The 18,123-nt window shown below is 26.1% G+C and overlaps 5 protein-coding genes across 5 annotated transcripts; 3 read left to right on the forward strand and 2 right to left on the reverse strand.

The window, feature by feature from the left end:
• Positions 1 to 2,338: 2,338 nt before the first annotated feature.
• On the forward strand, positions 2,339 to 3,782 carry ENU1_073630 (Ras GTPase-activating protein, putative; the record flags this gene model as incomplete). Its single annotated transcript, XM_008858476.1, has 2 exons — positions 2,339 to 2,677; positions 2,772 to 3,782. 2 exons carry the CDS (start codon positions 2,339 to 2,341, stop codon positions 3,780 to 3,782), a joined length of 1,350 nt encoding a protein of 449 aa, XP_008856698.1.
• A 2,555-nt stretch (positions 3,783 to 6,337) lies between these two features.
• ENU1_073640 (hypothetical protein) lies at positions 6,338 to 6,751 on the reverse strand (the record flags this gene model as incomplete). The annotated part of the gene is made up of 1 exon (XM_008858477.1): positions 6,338 to 6,751. One exon carries the CDS (start codon positions 6,749 to 6,751, stop codon positions 6,338 to 6,340), a length of 414 nt encoding a protein of 137 aa, XP_008856699.1.
• A 726-nt stretch (positions 6,752 to 7,477) lies between these two features.
• Positions 7,478 to 7,825, reverse strand: ENU1_073650 (hypothetical protein; the record flags this gene model as incomplete). Its single annotated transcript, XM_008858478.1, has 1 exon — positions 7,478 to 7,825. The coding sequence occupies one exon, from the start codon at positions 7,823 to 7,825 to the stop codon at positions 7,478 to 7,480; it is 348 nt and encodes a 115-aa protein (XP_008856700.1).
• Positions 7,826 to 8,491: 666 nt separating this feature from the next.
• On the forward strand, positions 8,492 to 17,104 carry ENU1_073660 (hypothetical protein; the record flags this gene model as incomplete). The annotated part of the gene is made up of 1 exon (XM_008858479.1): positions 8,492 to 17,104. One exon carries the CDS (start codon positions 8,492 to 8,494, stop codon positions 17,102 to 17,104), a length of 8,613 nt encoding a protein of 2,870 aa, XP_008856701.1.
• A 169-nt stretch (positions 17,105 to 17,273) lies between these two features.
• ENU1_073670 (GTP-binding protein, Ras family protein) lies at positions 17,274 to 17,906 on the forward strand (the record flags this gene model as incomplete). The annotated part of the gene is made up of 1 exon (XM_008858480.1): positions 17,274 to 17,906. One exon carries the CDS (start codon positions 17,274 to 17,276, stop codon positions 17,904 to 17,906), a length of 633 nt encoding a protein of 210 aa, XP_008856702.1.
• Positions 17,907 to 18,123: the final 217 nt, after the last annotated feature.

Raw genomic sequence — 18,123 nt, forward strand, 5'->3', positions numbered from 1 at the left:
TTAGTTCTTTCCTCTTTTTCTTTCTTTTCTTGAATAAAATTTGAAAAAACTCTCTTTGAGAGCTTTAATAATAGATGACGAAGTTTTGTTTTGCCTTATGAAGTTGAAACTCTTTTTTGTTTCTTTTCTTAAAAGGCGATATACCAAAAGAAATTCAACATAGTTCTGTATCAACAAAAGTTTTTAATGAGAGTATTTAGAAGGTTTAGGTTCAATTCAAATTAATGAATGTTAAAGTATTATCACTGGTTAGTGTTTATGATAGTTATTGTAACTAAATAATGAATTGAATTATTTCCCCAGCAACAAATTTAAAAAGAATTATTGATGAGAAAATATATAAAAGAGAACTAAAGTTCTATTAACCTTTTTCCTTTTCATAAATGGTGTTAAATAAGTGATATTTTTGTGTTGCTTAGGTGTTGGATTTGTGTTATACAAACTTTCTTTTACTTTTTTATTTCTCATTGATGTATTAATTTGTTATAATATAAAAGTGTGGTTTTTCTCTTCTATTGATTTAAATTGTTTTTTGAGCTTTAATTTGTTGTTTTTTTATTCTCATTAATCACCAGTCTTATCAAATCTGAGCAGGTTAAACAATAAATAGTATTCCTGTCTGTATGTGAATAAAAAATTACAAGAAGAAAAGTAGACTAAAGTTATAGAAGAAGTGATTGAAGCTGTGAGAAATGGCTATGAGTTAATTTCAAAGATTTAACAATAAACAATAATGTTAAGTAGTGTAGTTTAAATGCTTTAGTTGAAAATAATAATGAGAAGAAAAGGAAGAATTAATCAGGTATAACATGACAGATATACATAAAGTAGCATAAATATTGAAATAAAATTGTTATTTCAGTTGCACAATGGTTCTTAGTTAAGTTACACACATTCATCACATTGTGTATCAAAACACCTATCAATTTAATACTACATTTTTAAAACACATCATAGACATCTCTTTTTTTATTTGGGCTATGAAATAGTTAATGTTTTTGAGAGTTATTTATCAGTGATTGTATTAATGGAATATAAGTAGAATAAACCAAAACAACTCAGTCAGGATTATTGTCAAAACAATAATTTAATTCTAATGAATTAGTTTTGCTAATAAATTGATCAACAATTAACTGTCTTTTTAATGAAAAAAAAAAGACTAATAAATTTCTTCGTTCTCACAGGAAAATAAATTATACTCTTCATCATTTTTTTTCTATCCTTATTTTTCGGAGTATTAGTTTTTTTAAAATTTCATAGATTCATACAACGAAATGAGTATTTTCTTAGTCTCTTCTTTTGTCGTTTTTTTTTTTTTGAAAAAAGATGGCAGAATTATATAGCCATGAAAGGATATGTTAGCAAGTCTGCGTAAAACATTTTGAAGCAACTCTAAAAAAGATATTTTTTTAAATAAGTATGATTTGGCTATAAAAAAAATTTTATCTTTATTTTACATTAACCCAATTTTTTATTTAAGACGTCATCATCATTTCTTATTATAGTTTTCTTTCTAAAATAACTTGAAAAAATCTTAAGATCATTCAATGTTGTTATTTTTTTATTAGACTTTTTTGAAAACCAATAACCAAACGGTGTATGGCATTTATACACGTCTTTGAATGTTTTTTAAAATATAAAACTCTAAAGAATAAGTTGTTATTATTTGGGTTTATTTAGAGATAAAAATAAGAAAAAAAAATATATTTTGGTTGGAGTTAATGTTAAAAGAAAATGAAAAAAAGTTATAAATCAAAATAAGTTTTATTTTAATAAATATTGTTTTAATGTTTCATTTTGTAAGATGAAGTTAATATTAAAACAAATCAATACTACAAAACACTAAATAAACACGTTATGGAGTGGGTTTTGTCTATTAACATAGGTTGAAAATGAATAAATAAAAAAGTGATATTTTGATTATACACGAAAAGATAGAAAAAAAAAGAGATGAAATTAATGAAGAGCTTTTTATTGAATTTTTTTGACAATAATATTGTATTATCAATTCTCATTTTCTCAATAAGAAAAATTTGGAACGTAATTATTTTTGAAATAACAACAATATTTATAAAAAATTTTTTTATGAGTCTGATTTTGGTATGAGTTGGTGAATGATGATAACCAATCCAAGAAAAGCCTAAAAAGACTCATTTAAAAAAATGAATGTAAAATAATAATTTACGAAATTAAAAGGAAAGAGTTAAAAGCTTGAATTTTTAAAATGAAAGTGTTATTCTGACCCCCTATGTTTTATATTTAGAACATTAATTTATTTTCGGAAATGAAATAAATTAAGATTGAAATCTTAGAATATCATCAATTAAATTGCTTTGATATGGCTCGTACTCTTAGGAGAAAGACTAGTGTCCCTAACTGTTCTTCTGATGTTTTCCTTAGTCAAGACCAACCATTACAAATATCAAATTCTGCAAGCATGACACCTGATGGTTCAATTTGTTCTTCAAAAAGTTCTATTGGAAGTCATAACACTTGTCAATCCCCCATTTATTGTTGTTCAACTGAAGGTATAAATACACCAGTTAAAAAATACTTACATACCATTCATAGACAAGTTGATAGACATGTTAATACTTTAAGACCATCAAATGAAGAAGTTTTAGCATCAATGTTTTTAGAAAAAAATAGTCGTTTATTATATTCATACTCTCAAGCAGTTTGTTACTATTATTAAAAATTTTATTTGAGAATATTGATTTAATAATCTCAACAAATATTTTCAGTTAGAATATTCTACTCACTTTACTTAGTTAATAAGTAAAAGTGATTACAATAGTTATCATATTCGTATTTTGCTTAAATTCTTCAGGTCAAGAGGAAAGTTAACTCATTTAATTACTAACCTCTCTGATATTGAAATTGAAACAACTAACTATAATAATGAACTTTTTAGAGGAAACAGTGTTTTCACTCGAGTATTTTCAGAATATTTAAAGAATTATTGTAATGAATTTCTTCAACACATCATTTCTCCAATTCAAGAGATAATTAAAGAAGTTAAAACAAAAAACCAACCGAGTGTATTAACAGGAGATGATTCTTTAAATGGTTTATTGTTGGTTTGTACTATTAAAGATGTGTTAGAAAAAATGGCAGTCTCAATTACAAAAAATACCTGTTTGTTGCCACCTCATTTACGTTATATTTTAAGACATATATACAATTCAGTCTACCTTAGTAGAGGAGAGGAGGCTTCAAAACATGTATTAGAAACATTAATGTTCCTTCGTTTTATCCTTCCACCATTAGCTCAAACTCCTCAATTATTAAAGAAGTTACAAAGTTTATTAAAAATGGCAAACGGTAAGATCTTTTCAAGGCATAGTGATGATAGACATGAAACATTAACTACACGAGAAGAGACATTATTTATTAGTTCTGTTAATACATTGTATAGAGGTATTATTACTGGACCTCTTTCTTTTGCAACTTCATTTAAAGGGGTTAAACGGTCAGAACAAGATGAAAGTTACAATGATATAGTTCAAGTGATTAGGTCTGAAATGAACCGAATCTCAAATGTATTTGGTGATGGATTTGAAACTGTCTTTGATATAGTCAAAGGAAAAAAAGATGTTGTTAGTGCTAATGTAATTAACGCTGCTGAAGAAATGACAAGTTGGATGATTGATAGAGAGTATGAACTTGAAGGTGAAAATAAAGAATTAAGATTGTCTGTGGACTGTTTAAAAAAAGAGTGTTGTATTCTTAGACAAAAAGTTATGGAACTACAAACAAATGAACTAAACTTATCCAATTAATTTTTTCTTCGTTGGCGTACTAACAAACTTTAACTGTGTTTTTTATCATGCTCAATTATATTCTTTATTTAATTTATATAAAAGTTAATATCTATTTAAGTTATTGTTAGATGTTTTACTAATGTTACAAACCATTATTTGTTGTACTAATACATATAAGTTATTTATTTGTTTCAATTTGGATTAGAATATTTTTTTAAACTTGTTTTGTTATAATAAATATTTTTTTTCAATAATCATAATGAATTAAACTTAATTAAACAATACAAAAATTATTGTTATTATTTTAAATATCAAATTCAACTAATTTAATCACTTTTCTGGTTATAAAATACTTTTGTTAGCAAAATTTTATATGTTAACTCTGATTTAAATCATTAAAAAGTGTATTATGTTTGTTTTTAAGTTATTTTTTTCTTTAAAAAATTGACGTCATATTACTTTAATTATTTCTTCTTTAAACCTTCTTTAACAAAGACTGTCTCCAGTTATTAAAGTTTGTTGACTCTTTTTTTTTAAATTAATTAAAATTATTTTAATGTATCTTCTGGGGATATAGTCATTTTTATTTATTCCATTTAAGAAATTTTTTGATTACTTTTTGTAAAGAATTATTTTATTGAAAGTTTAATTTAGTAGATGAAGTATATTTCAGTTAAAAGTAATATAATAAATAAAATAGTAATGATATAGCAATGATAATAAATTATTTTATTTAAATGAAAGAAAGTTTTCATTATTATTCTTTTATATTATTTTATTGTATTTGACTGTTATCTTCTTTTTAGTATAACCAACAAAATAAAATGAATATAGTATTTTATTTTTTATTCTTTTATTTTTATATTGGTTTATATGTTTATTTGATGTTATTAATTGAAAAATATTTATTAATCAATCAGACTTTCATTTATTCTATTTCATGTTTGTAAACTATTTAATTTTTTGTTCATGTGATATTAATTTATGAGAATATGAAATAGTGCTACTTCTTTTATTTTCATTGCTTATTCTTTTTGTATGTTCCAATTCAACATTTATTTAACATATCTTTTTGATTATACATTCTGACAATACAAAATACAAGGTGTTTACAATATGAATTAATTAATTTTTGAGTAACGTTTGAATCTGTTGTTTTCATGATGTTTTTCAGGTGATTAGTTATTAATTTTCATTGTTTTATTTTTGTTCAATGTTCATTGAAAAGAGAAATGTAAGAGGATTTGATAATTGTATCAAGTAAATTATACATCATCATTGATTGATATTCAAATGTATTTTTTATTTTATAAACAAATTAATTTACATTTTAAAATGATGAATGATGAGACTGTGTTTCATGAATTAAATTCATATTTTCATTATGATTTGTTTTTAATTGAATAAATAAGACAAAACTAAGTGATTGAACAAAAATGTGATTGATATAATAATGAATATTGTTATTGATAATACGATAAATAAATATATTAAATAATGAAATATCAATTGATTATTCAAATTTATCAACTGTTATTACTGTTTTTTTAAATATTATCATCATAACAACAATTAACTTTATTATTAATCGTATATTTATTGATTTTATTTAATATTACAACACGAACACATCTAATAATGTGAATTTTGATCAATTAGAAATAGATTATAATTATAAATTATAACATTTATATCGAAATTAATAATCAACTATTATACGTTGTATTATAAATTCAGAATAAATAAACGTAATATCATAACAAATACATTTCATCTGCATACTTTTTGATGATAATTATATTCATTGTTTTGTGACTCAATATTCATTTAAATATACTTTTATGGACTTTTCATCGTCACACTCACTGAAACATATTTTATTACAAATAAATATTAATTTATATTGAAAAATTACAAATAATGATAAAGGATATGAATGTAGACAATTTTATTATAATTGATATTGACTCATTTAATATCAATTGATATTAATGATACAGTATGTAAAATAAGTTATTATCTTAAATGACAAATAAATAATTTATTAATGATATTGATAGCATTGTTTCATATTTAATAATTCATTATTAATGACTCAGTAATTGATAATTTAGAAATAACATTTCATTTATAGATAACAGAGTAGAACTATAAAACCAAATTTAATTTATTAAATGACAATTTTGATCAAGATGTTTTATGTTTAATGAATGAAAATATAAATTTGAGAAAGAATAAAATTAATAAAGATAAGAAATATTGAAATGAAAAATAATTATCATTCAAAATAATAATAACAAATATCTAAATACTCAAAGATAATAATGAATATTAAAGATAATATAAAATAATTATAGTTATTTTCAAATTCCATAAATCTTCACTTTCTATTTTACTTCCTATAGTGTGAAAGCATATGTTGTGATGTATATCATTGTTAAATTAAATAAATGTAAAACTTTAAAATAATTTATTTGTAAAAGAATAAATACAGTTTTTTTGTTCTTTACAATCCTTTAAAAATATTTTTACTCTTAGTTTAATTGTTTTGTTGAAGAGATGTAATGAATAATTTAATTGTTTATTAATTGAATCTTTTCGATAACAGAATCTAGGTTCATTTCTCTCAGTTTTTCTAGTACTTTTTCTTCTTCATAATGTTTACAATGACAATTAATTGAATTTAAATATCTTTCAAGACATGACCCTTTGACAATCTCTTTGGCTAGTTTGATTGCCTTTCTTTCTAAACGTAGTAGTTCTTCTTGATATTGTATATTTTCTTCACGTTCTTGGTGTTTGTTTATAATTAGTTCTTTTTTAAGAGGATATAAAATGTTATGCTTTAAAGAATTTTGAATTTGTCTATTATTATCATAGTGTTTGTTTAACTCTAGTACAGATTTGGTATTTCCATAGTCTATAGTTTCTTGTAACTCTTTGATAGAAGTAATACTTTCTTCACTGTGGTATGTAGACTCTTCCATATCAGAAATATTCTTCTTGTCTATCTGTTTAATCTTTTGATCAAAGCTAAATCTCACTTTTCGTTTTTGTTTATTTTGAGTATTTGCTAAAGAAGTTATGTTTGCTAATTATTAAAGATTACTGTAACAAAAATATTCAACAATTATTATACTCACAATATAAAAATATAAAATGTAATAAAAAGCATTAATAGTCTTGTCGAAGAATTTTGAATATCAGACTCAGTACAACCTATCACGAAAGACTGACAATTTGAGACAAATCTAATGGTATTATTTTCAAACTGTGAAATAACAGGATACCTATTATTACCAAGCAATAACCGACTTATTCCCATCACTCCAATTATATCTCCATTTGAATCGAATAAAACTTTACCTGTTGTGCCTGTGAATTTTGAACTAATAAATTTAGTGAAATTATAAGTATTTCCACACTTTTTCCAACCTTCAACAAGTGAAACAACGACATCATAATATCCTTTTCCAAGAGGTGGTAAAGTGTTTCCAAATTTTGATTCTCTAATTAATGTTAATTTGTTTCTACTTTAATTTAAAGAATTAAATGACTTTTTGTCTTTTTTAATTGCCATACTTCTGATTGAAGTTTTTATTGAAGTACAAAAGAAAAGAAAACAAACAACTCTTTACAGATATCATTAATTTCAGAAAAGAGACTTGCAATAACAACATTTGTTTTGTTATTTAATACCTCTTTAAATCCATTTAACTCAAAGTCTGCTTCACTAATAACCATTGTAACATCTGGTGATACCAACATTTTTTTTCTGGTATTTTTGGAAAGCGTTTCCATGTATCAAATAATTCTTCCATATACATATTGCTAATAACTGTATTAATACCATCTAAATTTCCTATGTCTGGCATATTTTCACTATCTTGAATATCAAGAAGTGCAATATTCTTTTGATTACATAATTTATTTACTCTAAAATATCCTGAATTTCCACTTGGATCATTTGTATAAATCATTGCAACTTTTTTCTTTTTAAAGGAATGAATAAATTCAATAATTGATTGATATAATGCTGAGTCAACCGGAATTGTTCTCATAAAATTAGGATAGTCATTTTTATTAGAAAGAGTATCAGAAGTTGCTGAATTACTGGTGATTGGTATTTCTTAACCTTTTTGCTTGAATACATAAGAATCTTGGCATATAACTAATTCACTTGTTGTAGAAGTAATAGTGTCTCCAATAATTGCATAATTTGTTCCATCCTTCATCATCTGGTTATGAATGATATGAACTGTAGAAATATTATTTGAGTCTGGTGATAAGCATGTAATGTAACAGAAACACAATGTTTTTTAAAAGTATAATCAATAATATCAAAATAAGTTTTATTATAAGCAATGTTTTCAGGCAAATTACTGATACTAACAGCAACATGGTTTTTAGCATAACTAAAATTGAACACTAGAAATATAATAAAAGTAAACTCTCTAATAGTCATTTAAAAATTATGATTCAGAAATTCCTTTAAAATAGTATAATCTAAAAACACAAATTAAAAAAATTATATTATTTTTATATTTTTTAAAACAAAAAAATGTAAAAATGTTATTTAATAAGGAAAAAACAATATAATTGAAAAAAATAAAGAAAACTGAAAAAAACATTAAGATGGTTTGTGTTGATTCTGAGTGAAAGGAAAGTTTTAAGATTTAGAATTAATAAAATAGGACCGACGAAACATCGAACTAAAGAAGAAACAAATGTTAGAAAAAAGGGCTGCTAAAAAAAAGGAGATACAAAAACGAAAAGAAGAGTTACAATCAAATGCTGGTTTACAAAGTCAATTTTTTGATCAATTAATTGCTCGTGTACAACAACCAACATTTTTAACTTCTACAGTTGATATGAATTTAGTTAGTTGTTATGTTGAAATATTAAAAGACACTAAAGAACTTAACAAAATTCAATATGAATTTTTAGCACCATTTTTACCATTAATTTCATGGCAATTAGCACATGTAGATTTATCATGGAGTTTAACACAACCACAAAATAATTATCAACAATTGGAACATATTACAACAGAAATTTTAAGATATTCATGTAAGATTATTAAATCAATTAATTCAGGTGAAATAAAAGAAAACCTTAATGATGGAATTAATAATTATTATATCTTTAAACAAATTCAAGTTGCTGTTAGTATATTATGTGGTTATTCAGAAGACTTTTCATATATTGAAGTTATGAAATTATTTACTGCTCATCAAAATATTTGTTATCCATTATTTGCTGTTTCACAAGAAACTACTGATATTATGCAAATAGCTGTTGAGGGTGTACTTCATGAAACGATTCCTGTTGCTATGAAAGCAAGAATTCCAGATGCATTACCACAAATGAACACAGTTTCATTAAAAAGTCTTCTTCATGGGGCTGTAGCATCAGGAGATATAATGAGTAAAAGTGAAATGGAAGAAAAAGGAAAAAATGTATTTAGTAAATTAGTTGAAGAAAATCAAACAATTTTTAATTGGGAATTATTATCAATTGGTGCTATTCTTCAATATTGTCAGATGATTCTTGAACAAGTAGACATGAATGTAGAACATGTTGATGAGGTTATTCATGAACAACGAGTTGGAAGGGCATTGAGATTAGTAAGGAGTGTATTAAATTTCATTAGAAAGTTTGAAACAACTGAACCAACTTGTGTTGGTGATATTGTTACATTAGCAAATGTATTAGTTACAATGCATGAACATTTATGTCAAACAACCATTTCATGTCATACATATTGTGATTATCTTTGTGAGTGTTTATTTAATCTATCACTTATTTTAAAAGAACATATTGGTAATCCTGTTGTTTATGTCAATTTAGAAGCATACATTGCTGCACGTTTATTTGGGTCTTTATTTTCTAAAGACCAAACACTAACTCGAATTATAGAAATGGTTCAAAATAAAGAAGAAATACCACTCCCTTGTTTGCATTCAACAGCATTAGCACTTACATTTTCTAGAGATATTTTCTCTCGTCTTCAATCTAATTTGAGTACTGTTGTTGATGCATCAACTTACAAAAATTATTCAAGAATTAGTTGTCAACTTGAGGTTTATACATACAAATTTGATGCTTTTGCTGTTCAGACATTTGAATATTTAACAGAATTAATTCTTTCACCAAATGGAGTATTTTTAGATACCTTATTCTCACTTTTATTAACTTCATTTATTGGTATTGGTTATGAAGAGGCTAAAGAAAAAATTCGGTTGATGAAGTTTGATCGAGATGAAACAATGAAAACATATCAAAAATATGATGTAGATTATGAACTAACTCGTATTGTTCCATTGTATCTTGCAGTTCATATCTTTGCTGAATCTCCTTGTAAGGCATTAAGAGTATATGTCAAACAATATTTTTCAAGACAACATATGGATTCATTATGGATGATTATCATTGCACAATCTCCAAGAGTTTCATTAAATAATGATAACAAACCACCATTTGGACCATTAATATCTGACGCAGAGTCAATTACTAATTTGCGTGTATTATTGAAACAGTTAGTTAATAACAGACATATCACAGACACAAACCTTCAAATTCTTCTTGAAAAAAGAAGAGATAATTATCCTTTAGTTGTTCCAGTTGAACTTGCTGTCTTTACTGCTCGTTTATGGATTCATAGAATAAGTTATACTAACATTATTGAAGGAAAAGATGACCCTGTAGCTTTAAAAGAATGGGACGTTTTTCTTAGTGCATTAGAACGGTTAATTGCTTCAACTGATGAGTGGAAAGGAGAAGAGTGTATTGGTTATGAAACAGTATGTATGATGTTATTTATCTTTCATAATTTAAGTAGAATATCAAGAATTAATTATATGAGAAAGTTATTTAAAATGTTCCAAAATATACCACCTAAGTTAACTGCAAAAGGAATTGTTGGACTAACACGAGCATTGTTAATTCTTGATTATATGTTAAGATATCACAATGACTTTTCTGCTGACTTGTTAAATGAAATTAAAAATGCATTATTATCTAGATCATTTGAAGAGCATGGAGACTTAGTACATGACACTTGTATCATTCCTGCTTTTATTGAAAAATTAAATTATTCTGACGCATTGGCATCATTTGCAGTCGAAACTCATGACAATATTCCTCCTTCAAATGGATATATTAGATTTTATGGATTTACTAAATATAAAAATTATGATAATTATCTTAGTGACTTAAGGCTTGGAATGCATTATCCTCTTGGTTCAGTTGTTATGCTTACAAATACTGCTGATTATTCAAAAACATACGAACGTTTATTAGGGTTATTAAGAGACTGTATTGTTGAACCACCAAAGAATCCAATACTTCAAAGTGCAACATTTATTCTTGGAGAATATTATTTTAATTCATTATGGATGATTATGTGCTTATTACCACCACCTCAGTCATTTATTGACCAATTCAAAGATAAACATCTTTTTGAGAAATTACCTATAGGAAATTTATTATTACATTATGTTAATTGGATGACAAACCTTTGTTATTTAACTGATAAACAACGTTCTAAATTTTACAAAGAAGTTGATATTTCAAGTATGAGGATTAAAAACCATATTCAGGCATTAGTTGAAGTACTTCAAAAGATCAAGTCTCAACAGGACAGTAACAAATTAATTCGTATCGATGCTATTGTAGAAACAATTATTCAATTTATTACATGTGCAACATTAAATGGTAAATATCTTGACTTGTATAGAACCCAATTAGCTTTAAGAAAGGAAAACCATGAAGAAGCTCTTAAAGTTGAAAAGTTAACTCAAACAGAAGAAGACAAAAAGAAGTTTGAAAAAGCAATAAAGGAAATGAAGGAAGAAGAAGAAAAAAGGAAGGTTGATAAAGAAGAAAAGAAAAGAGTTCAAAATGATTTAAAGCAACTTGCTAAAGAAGAAAAAGAAATTAGAAACGAAGGTTTATTAAAAGGGTTAAGAAGTTTATTAAAGAAGGATTCTAAAATTAATAAAAATGAAGATATTGCTGTAGAGGCTTTAGAAACAAAAGTGCTTGAAAGTGATGCTAGAAGAAAAAGAAAGTTATTAAAGAAAAGAGAAGAATGGTCACAACCCATTGATGCACCAGAAAAATTAAATGAAGGAATAAGAGATATTATTTTCAAATCACCTAAAGAATTCTTTGAAATTTGTGGTGCATTATTAGAAAAGTATGTAAATTGTATTAAAAGCCAACAGCTTGGAGGAATTATTGGTTTAGACAGAGGAATTATTGTTGATACAATGAGAGGTAATAATGTAAATTGGAAGAAAGATGCTATCATCAATGTATTATTTGAAGGTGTACAACAAGAGTCATTAAATAAATATATCAGTTCTATGGTTTTAACAGATGAAACAATTCATTTTATTACAGACAAATGGGGAACAAAATTATATTTATGGAAAGATGAGTTTTATCATCCATTACAACATATTCTTGATGCTTCAGTCAGTTGTCCTATTAGACTATGTGATAGGGCTTATTTTGCTACGGTATCTTCAACCCAAAAAATTGTTAAATCTATTATCACTTTATCAACATTAATCTCTATTCAAGCAAATGTCAAAAACAATTTTGAATCTACTTCATTGATGAATACATTATTAATGATCATTCCTGATAAAGGATTTAAATATACACAAGAAAGAGCCATTGAATTAGCCTTAAGAATGGGAGGAGAACAAACATCACCAATTTTAATTGAAGAATCTAAACTATTCCGAGGGGATCAATTCCTAAACTTCATTCTTCAAAGAGAGAAAGTTGATGATGGAACAGTTGAGTGTGTTACTGACTGTTTAAATGTGATGGAACAAGCAGTAAAACAAATCAAACAAAAAGTGAAGAAAGTTGATTACTATTTGAATAAAACAAGACAATTTGGAGAATCAGATATGAAATTATATTTATTAGTTGGTGGTAAAGTAAAAGACAAAGTAGTTTTAAGACGAATAGAAGAATATTTACAAACATTAATGGAAGGAGATGAGGAAATGAAAAAGAAATTTTCTAGTGCAATGAAAGGATGGAAAAATCCAGCGTTTGGAGAATGGTGTATTCAAAAGATTATTGGAACTGAAGAAAACAAGAAATTTGTTGAAAGTGGTGAGAAAGAAAGTAATGAATTATTTGATTTCTTTGAAACTGTTATGGGAAAAGAAGAAACTGTTAAAAAAGATATATTAGAGAAGTTAATTGAGTCTGTTCCATTAGTTGTTGAAAGTAATGGGCAATATATAAAGAAATATTTTAGAACGATTTTTAATTATGTTTCTAAACAAAAAGAAGGAAAAATCATTGTTAATGGTATCATGAAATGGTTTGAATCTATTACAATTGAAAAGGCAAAATCATTAAAAGACTGTGAACCATTTAGTGAATTATTAAGAATGATTTATTATCTGTTCTGTCAAATTAAAGACTCTTCAAGAAGAACTGGTGATATGAATTATATTTCTGAAATTACTCCAAAGCCATTACAATGTAGTAAAGAGTTAGTCGGACCAAAGCCATTTTTGCAAAAGATGTTTTCTGTTGGTGAACATTCTAAAAAGAAATATCTTTGTGTTGATTGTAGTAAATGTTGTGTTGAACGAGGAGTTGATGTAGATTATGTTGGAATGATTGAAAAGTCATGTGAGTGTGAAGAGTGTAAGTGTAGAAAACCTATTGTAGTTGATAATAGAGAAGCGCTTTGTATTGAAAAAATAACAAATAGAGAAATGGCAAGATTGTTTGAAATAGACATTGGTTGCAAAAAGAGTGAAGTTCAATTAGATAATGTTGTTTCTAAGGCTATTGAAGCAGCTATTAGAGATGACAATAAGTTAGGAGAACAAATATTCAATTTCTTTGTTAATATGTCCCATTACATGTTTAGAGCATCTGTTGATGAAATTTCATTTTATGATGGATTATTTAATAATTCTGAAACTCAAATTATTAAAACCAAGGAAAGATATCTTTCTAAAGAATTAATTACAAAAGAGCAACTCCAATTAAATAATCTTGATGAAGTTGAAGATGAATTTTTCATTTCTGAACAAAATATTCTCTCATATGATGGAGCAAATAGGTTATATAGGGTTGTAGATGAGGCAAATGTATTTAGAGGGTCAGAAAGTTTCTCAGTTGAATATGTTATTCGTTCCATTAAAGCGCATAAATGTTCTGATGGAATTCTTCTTTTATCTTCAATGAACAATGTTGATCTGCTAGTTTTTGATGAAGAAAAATTAATTTCTATTGTTAATGAGTCAGAAGATACAATTATCCATAAAATTCATTGGCTTGGAACTACAAATGAGTTTGCTGTTTTTACTGATAAATTTGTTAGGATTGGTAAATATGAAAATGGAACAATTACCACAGAAGAATATTCGATTGACTCTATTATTTATAGTGGAGTTATATTATCATATACTGACAAACAATATATACTAATTGTTTCTAATCAAAATGGAGAATTATTTGTTCATATTGTTGATAGACCGTTAGTACCAGGAAGGTTTAAAATATTAAACAAACATATTACCCTTAATATGACAAAAAGAGAAACTATTGTATTTATGGATTATTTAGTAGATATTGATGCAATTGCATTAAGTACAACAAAACATTGTATTATAAGTAAATTTGATTCTTGCAATTATTCCCTTTCTCAATACTTTATTATCTCACGCTTCTCCCCTACTTGTTGGGTTAAATTGCCTTATAAACGGTCATTCTATATGACTTATTCTCAAAAAAGTTGTGACCTTCAATATGTTACATTCAAAAAAGAATGCATTGAATTGGATGATATTTTACATAAGCCTATTGGTGGTATTGCACTTGAGCCGAGAGTTGGATCAGTTTCAATTGCAGTGTTTAATGAAGGTGCTCGTTCTATTGATTATATTTCTGAAACTACTACTGAAGTTACTAGTGTCAAAGGAACTGATTGTGATATTACTAAATTAGCATATGTTCAAAGTAAATGTGAGACTGATAATACTCTCGATATTATTGATGGAAAGAAAGTATATTATAATAGATTGATTATCACTAATTTGAATAAGGATATGGTTATTAAAGTTATTAGATTACATTTCAAAGCTGACACTATTCCAATCAAAATACTAGTCAAAGGAAGAGAAGTCACTTTACATAATAGAGGAAATATTCTCACAGTTCCATTGATGAACAACGAAGTTGTAGTTACTGATCCTAAAATTGATATTACATTGCTTGATTGTATAACTGCTGAACACCTTTCATATCCATCAAAAGTTGAGGCATTCGGTATTTCCAAAAATGTTATTGGATTCAATGAATTAAGAATGAAAGTAGGATTAAGAGAAGAAGGAGAACAACTTCCACTGATTATGCCAATTCATCATATTTGTAATACCACCTTGATGTTACTTCTTAGATATTTTGAATTAAATATGGATAAACAAACACAGAAATTTATCAACGAGGTCAATGAAACAATGATAGAAAAAATATTTGATCCTGTTAATGCTTTTGTACATGACTCTTTAATGCAAATATTGAGATATCTATCTCCTTCAATGTCTGAATTGAAACAAAACGTTATTTCATTATTAATTAAAGAATTAAAGAGTATTACTCCACGACATGCATATAGATTACTTTCAGTGTTTTTGTTAAAAGCAGTAAGTATAATGAACAAACAACCAAGTGCATTTAAAACTGAAGATGCACAAAATGCAATGATTAATTTAATAGAAAAAATTCTTCTTCATATTCAAAATGCAACAGAAAATAGAAGTAGTATGGTTTATCAATGTTGTAAATTATTTGTTCATTTATTAGAAATTCGAGACTGTAATACAGTTATGTCTAATGTATTAATTAATTATCTTAGCGATGAACGATATGGAGTTGTTGCTTTAGATGCATTGTGTAATGAGATAATAAAACCTATAGAATTTAACCAATTTAAAGAAAAAATGTCATTGAATTTAAAGCCATTATCAGAAGTTAATTGTAAAATTATTTCATCACTTATTTCACAACAAGCTCCAACTGACCCTCAAGTATTTTTACGTATTTGTCAATTAATTTATGTTTGTTTAACTACTCAACCTATTGATAATCCAAATTCTGATTTATTAAATAACTTGGTATATTATCTTATTAAACAAATGAACATGTTTAGTACCAACCCACTTATTGCTTTTCATTCCTTTGAATTAATAAGAGCTCTTATTAAATCATTTGATGGCAAAACATATGATTCATTTGTAGAATCACTAAGGAATTTTGGAGAACCTAATTTCTTAAAAGGTAATTTATTAATACCAAGCGTTTCTTTAAGTAGAGTTATTTGTCAACAAATGGATTGTAAGAGTATTGAAGATATTCTTCATAATATGATTAGTAAAGAGATTGATTTAGTACCAAAGAATGAAATTACTGTTATGTATAAAGGTAAACATCATGCCATTCCATTGTATAAAACAAAAGAAATGAAAGCAGTTGACTTAACTATTGATATTCTTCAGACTCTATTTTATTTACAAGTCAGTTATAGAACAAATAAGATGCCTTTATTAAATGGAGATAAATGGAAAGGAGTATTAGAGGCAATTATTCAACTAGAAACACAAGGAAATATTCCACGAGGTGTTGTTTCAAAACAATTATTGTATGAATTATCAGGAAGTTCATATTTATATCACCAAGCCACTGACAAGAAAAAATATGAAAGACTTACTAAATTACTTGAAGGAAAAGAGAGAAAGGAAATTACTGATTTCCTTGTTAAAACAGCAAAATTATCAAGAAAAAGACCATCTCATTGGCAAAAATTTGCTTCAGAAAATAAGGATATTATTCAATTGTTATTGAAATGGATTAAATCAGAAGTAAATGAAATTGTGTTGCCTGCTGTCCAAATGACTCATTCACTTATCGTTGATGAAGTTAAAGCAAAAGACAATATTTCAGAGACTGGGTTATTTGAAATGGAACTAATTAACAAAGAATTAAAACAAATGAGTGACTTAAGAAAGAAAGTATCAGATGAAATCATTAATACAAAAGGTATTGGAGATATTATCAGAATGACCGCTTATGACAAGTGCCAAGAAGTAAGAGAATTACTTGAAAAAATGTTCAAAATAATTTATCGTGATTCATACGATACAACTCAAAAGAAACTTTGGGGATATTTCTGTGGAGTTTTAGAACATCCTCAGGCTGATGTATTAAATGAAGAATTTATCTCAACAATGAAAACGTTTGCTTTCATCACTGAGACTCATGAAAGAAAAGTAACTGTTCCTCTCGTGTTATAGAATAAACCTCACTAACTCACCTCTTTTTTATCTTTTTATGGCTTTTTTTTATCAGTAATCAATTTATTTAATAAGCACTTAACTTTATCAAGGAAAAGTGTAAGTATGTGGATGGCTATATTCATTAAAATGAAAAGGAACTCAAAATTAATTACTTATTATCAATATAATGACAGAACCTATAACTCCACGTCGAAAGAGACGACTTTCTGATATATTCCGATTGCCAAAAAAAGAGTCAAGGGAAGATGATAGTTCTTCTAAGTATAAATATGGTAAAAAATCTATACTCTTTATTGGTGATCTTATTGCTGATAAAAATGAATTAGTAAATACCTATTTAAATGGAAAGTATTTAGCTGGAAAATCTCAGAAAGTTGATAATGAAGTTATAGTTAAAAGACTTGACGATGAAGGTAAATGTAAAGTTGTTATTATGACATGTGAGGGAGAAGAAAATTACCCTGGTAATAGAAAAAGACTATATGAAGGAAGAGATATTGTAGTACTGACTTATGCTGTAGATAATTTAGAATCTTTTAAAAATATTGAAGAACTTTGGCTCCCAGAAGTTGCTTTTTATGATGAAGGAGCTTATCTTGGTTTAATAGGTACACATGGTGAATCTGATGCTGTTGTTACTCAAGAAGAAGTTTTACAATTTGCCAAAAATAATAATATTCCATTTGTAGCTGAAGTTTCATCAAAAAATTATTCAAATATAGATGAAACTTTTTTTGATTTGATACTAAAAGCAGTAAATGCAGACTTTGAAAAGAAAGGATTACCCTTAATTAAATAATATTATCTTTTGGTTGTGTTTCAATGGATAACTAATAATGTAAAGGACTGAATTAAATTAATTAATTCAATAGTTAATTAATTCTACATAACCAAATTTTATTCTTTATTCTTCGTGTTTAATTTACTGTCTTTGTTCAATTTATTCATTGACTGGTTTTATTTATTTTCATATGTAGTTGTCTTTTCATCAAAAAATTGAAGTGTCATCAAATAAG

Source organism: Entamoeba nuttalli (genome assembly GCF_000257125.1).
Source record: "Entamoeba nuttalli P19 unplaced genomic scaffold asmbl_3589, whole genome shotgun sequence".
Lineage (NCBI taxonomy): Eukaryota > Evosea > Mastigamoebida > Endamoebidae > Entamoeba > Entamoeba nuttalli.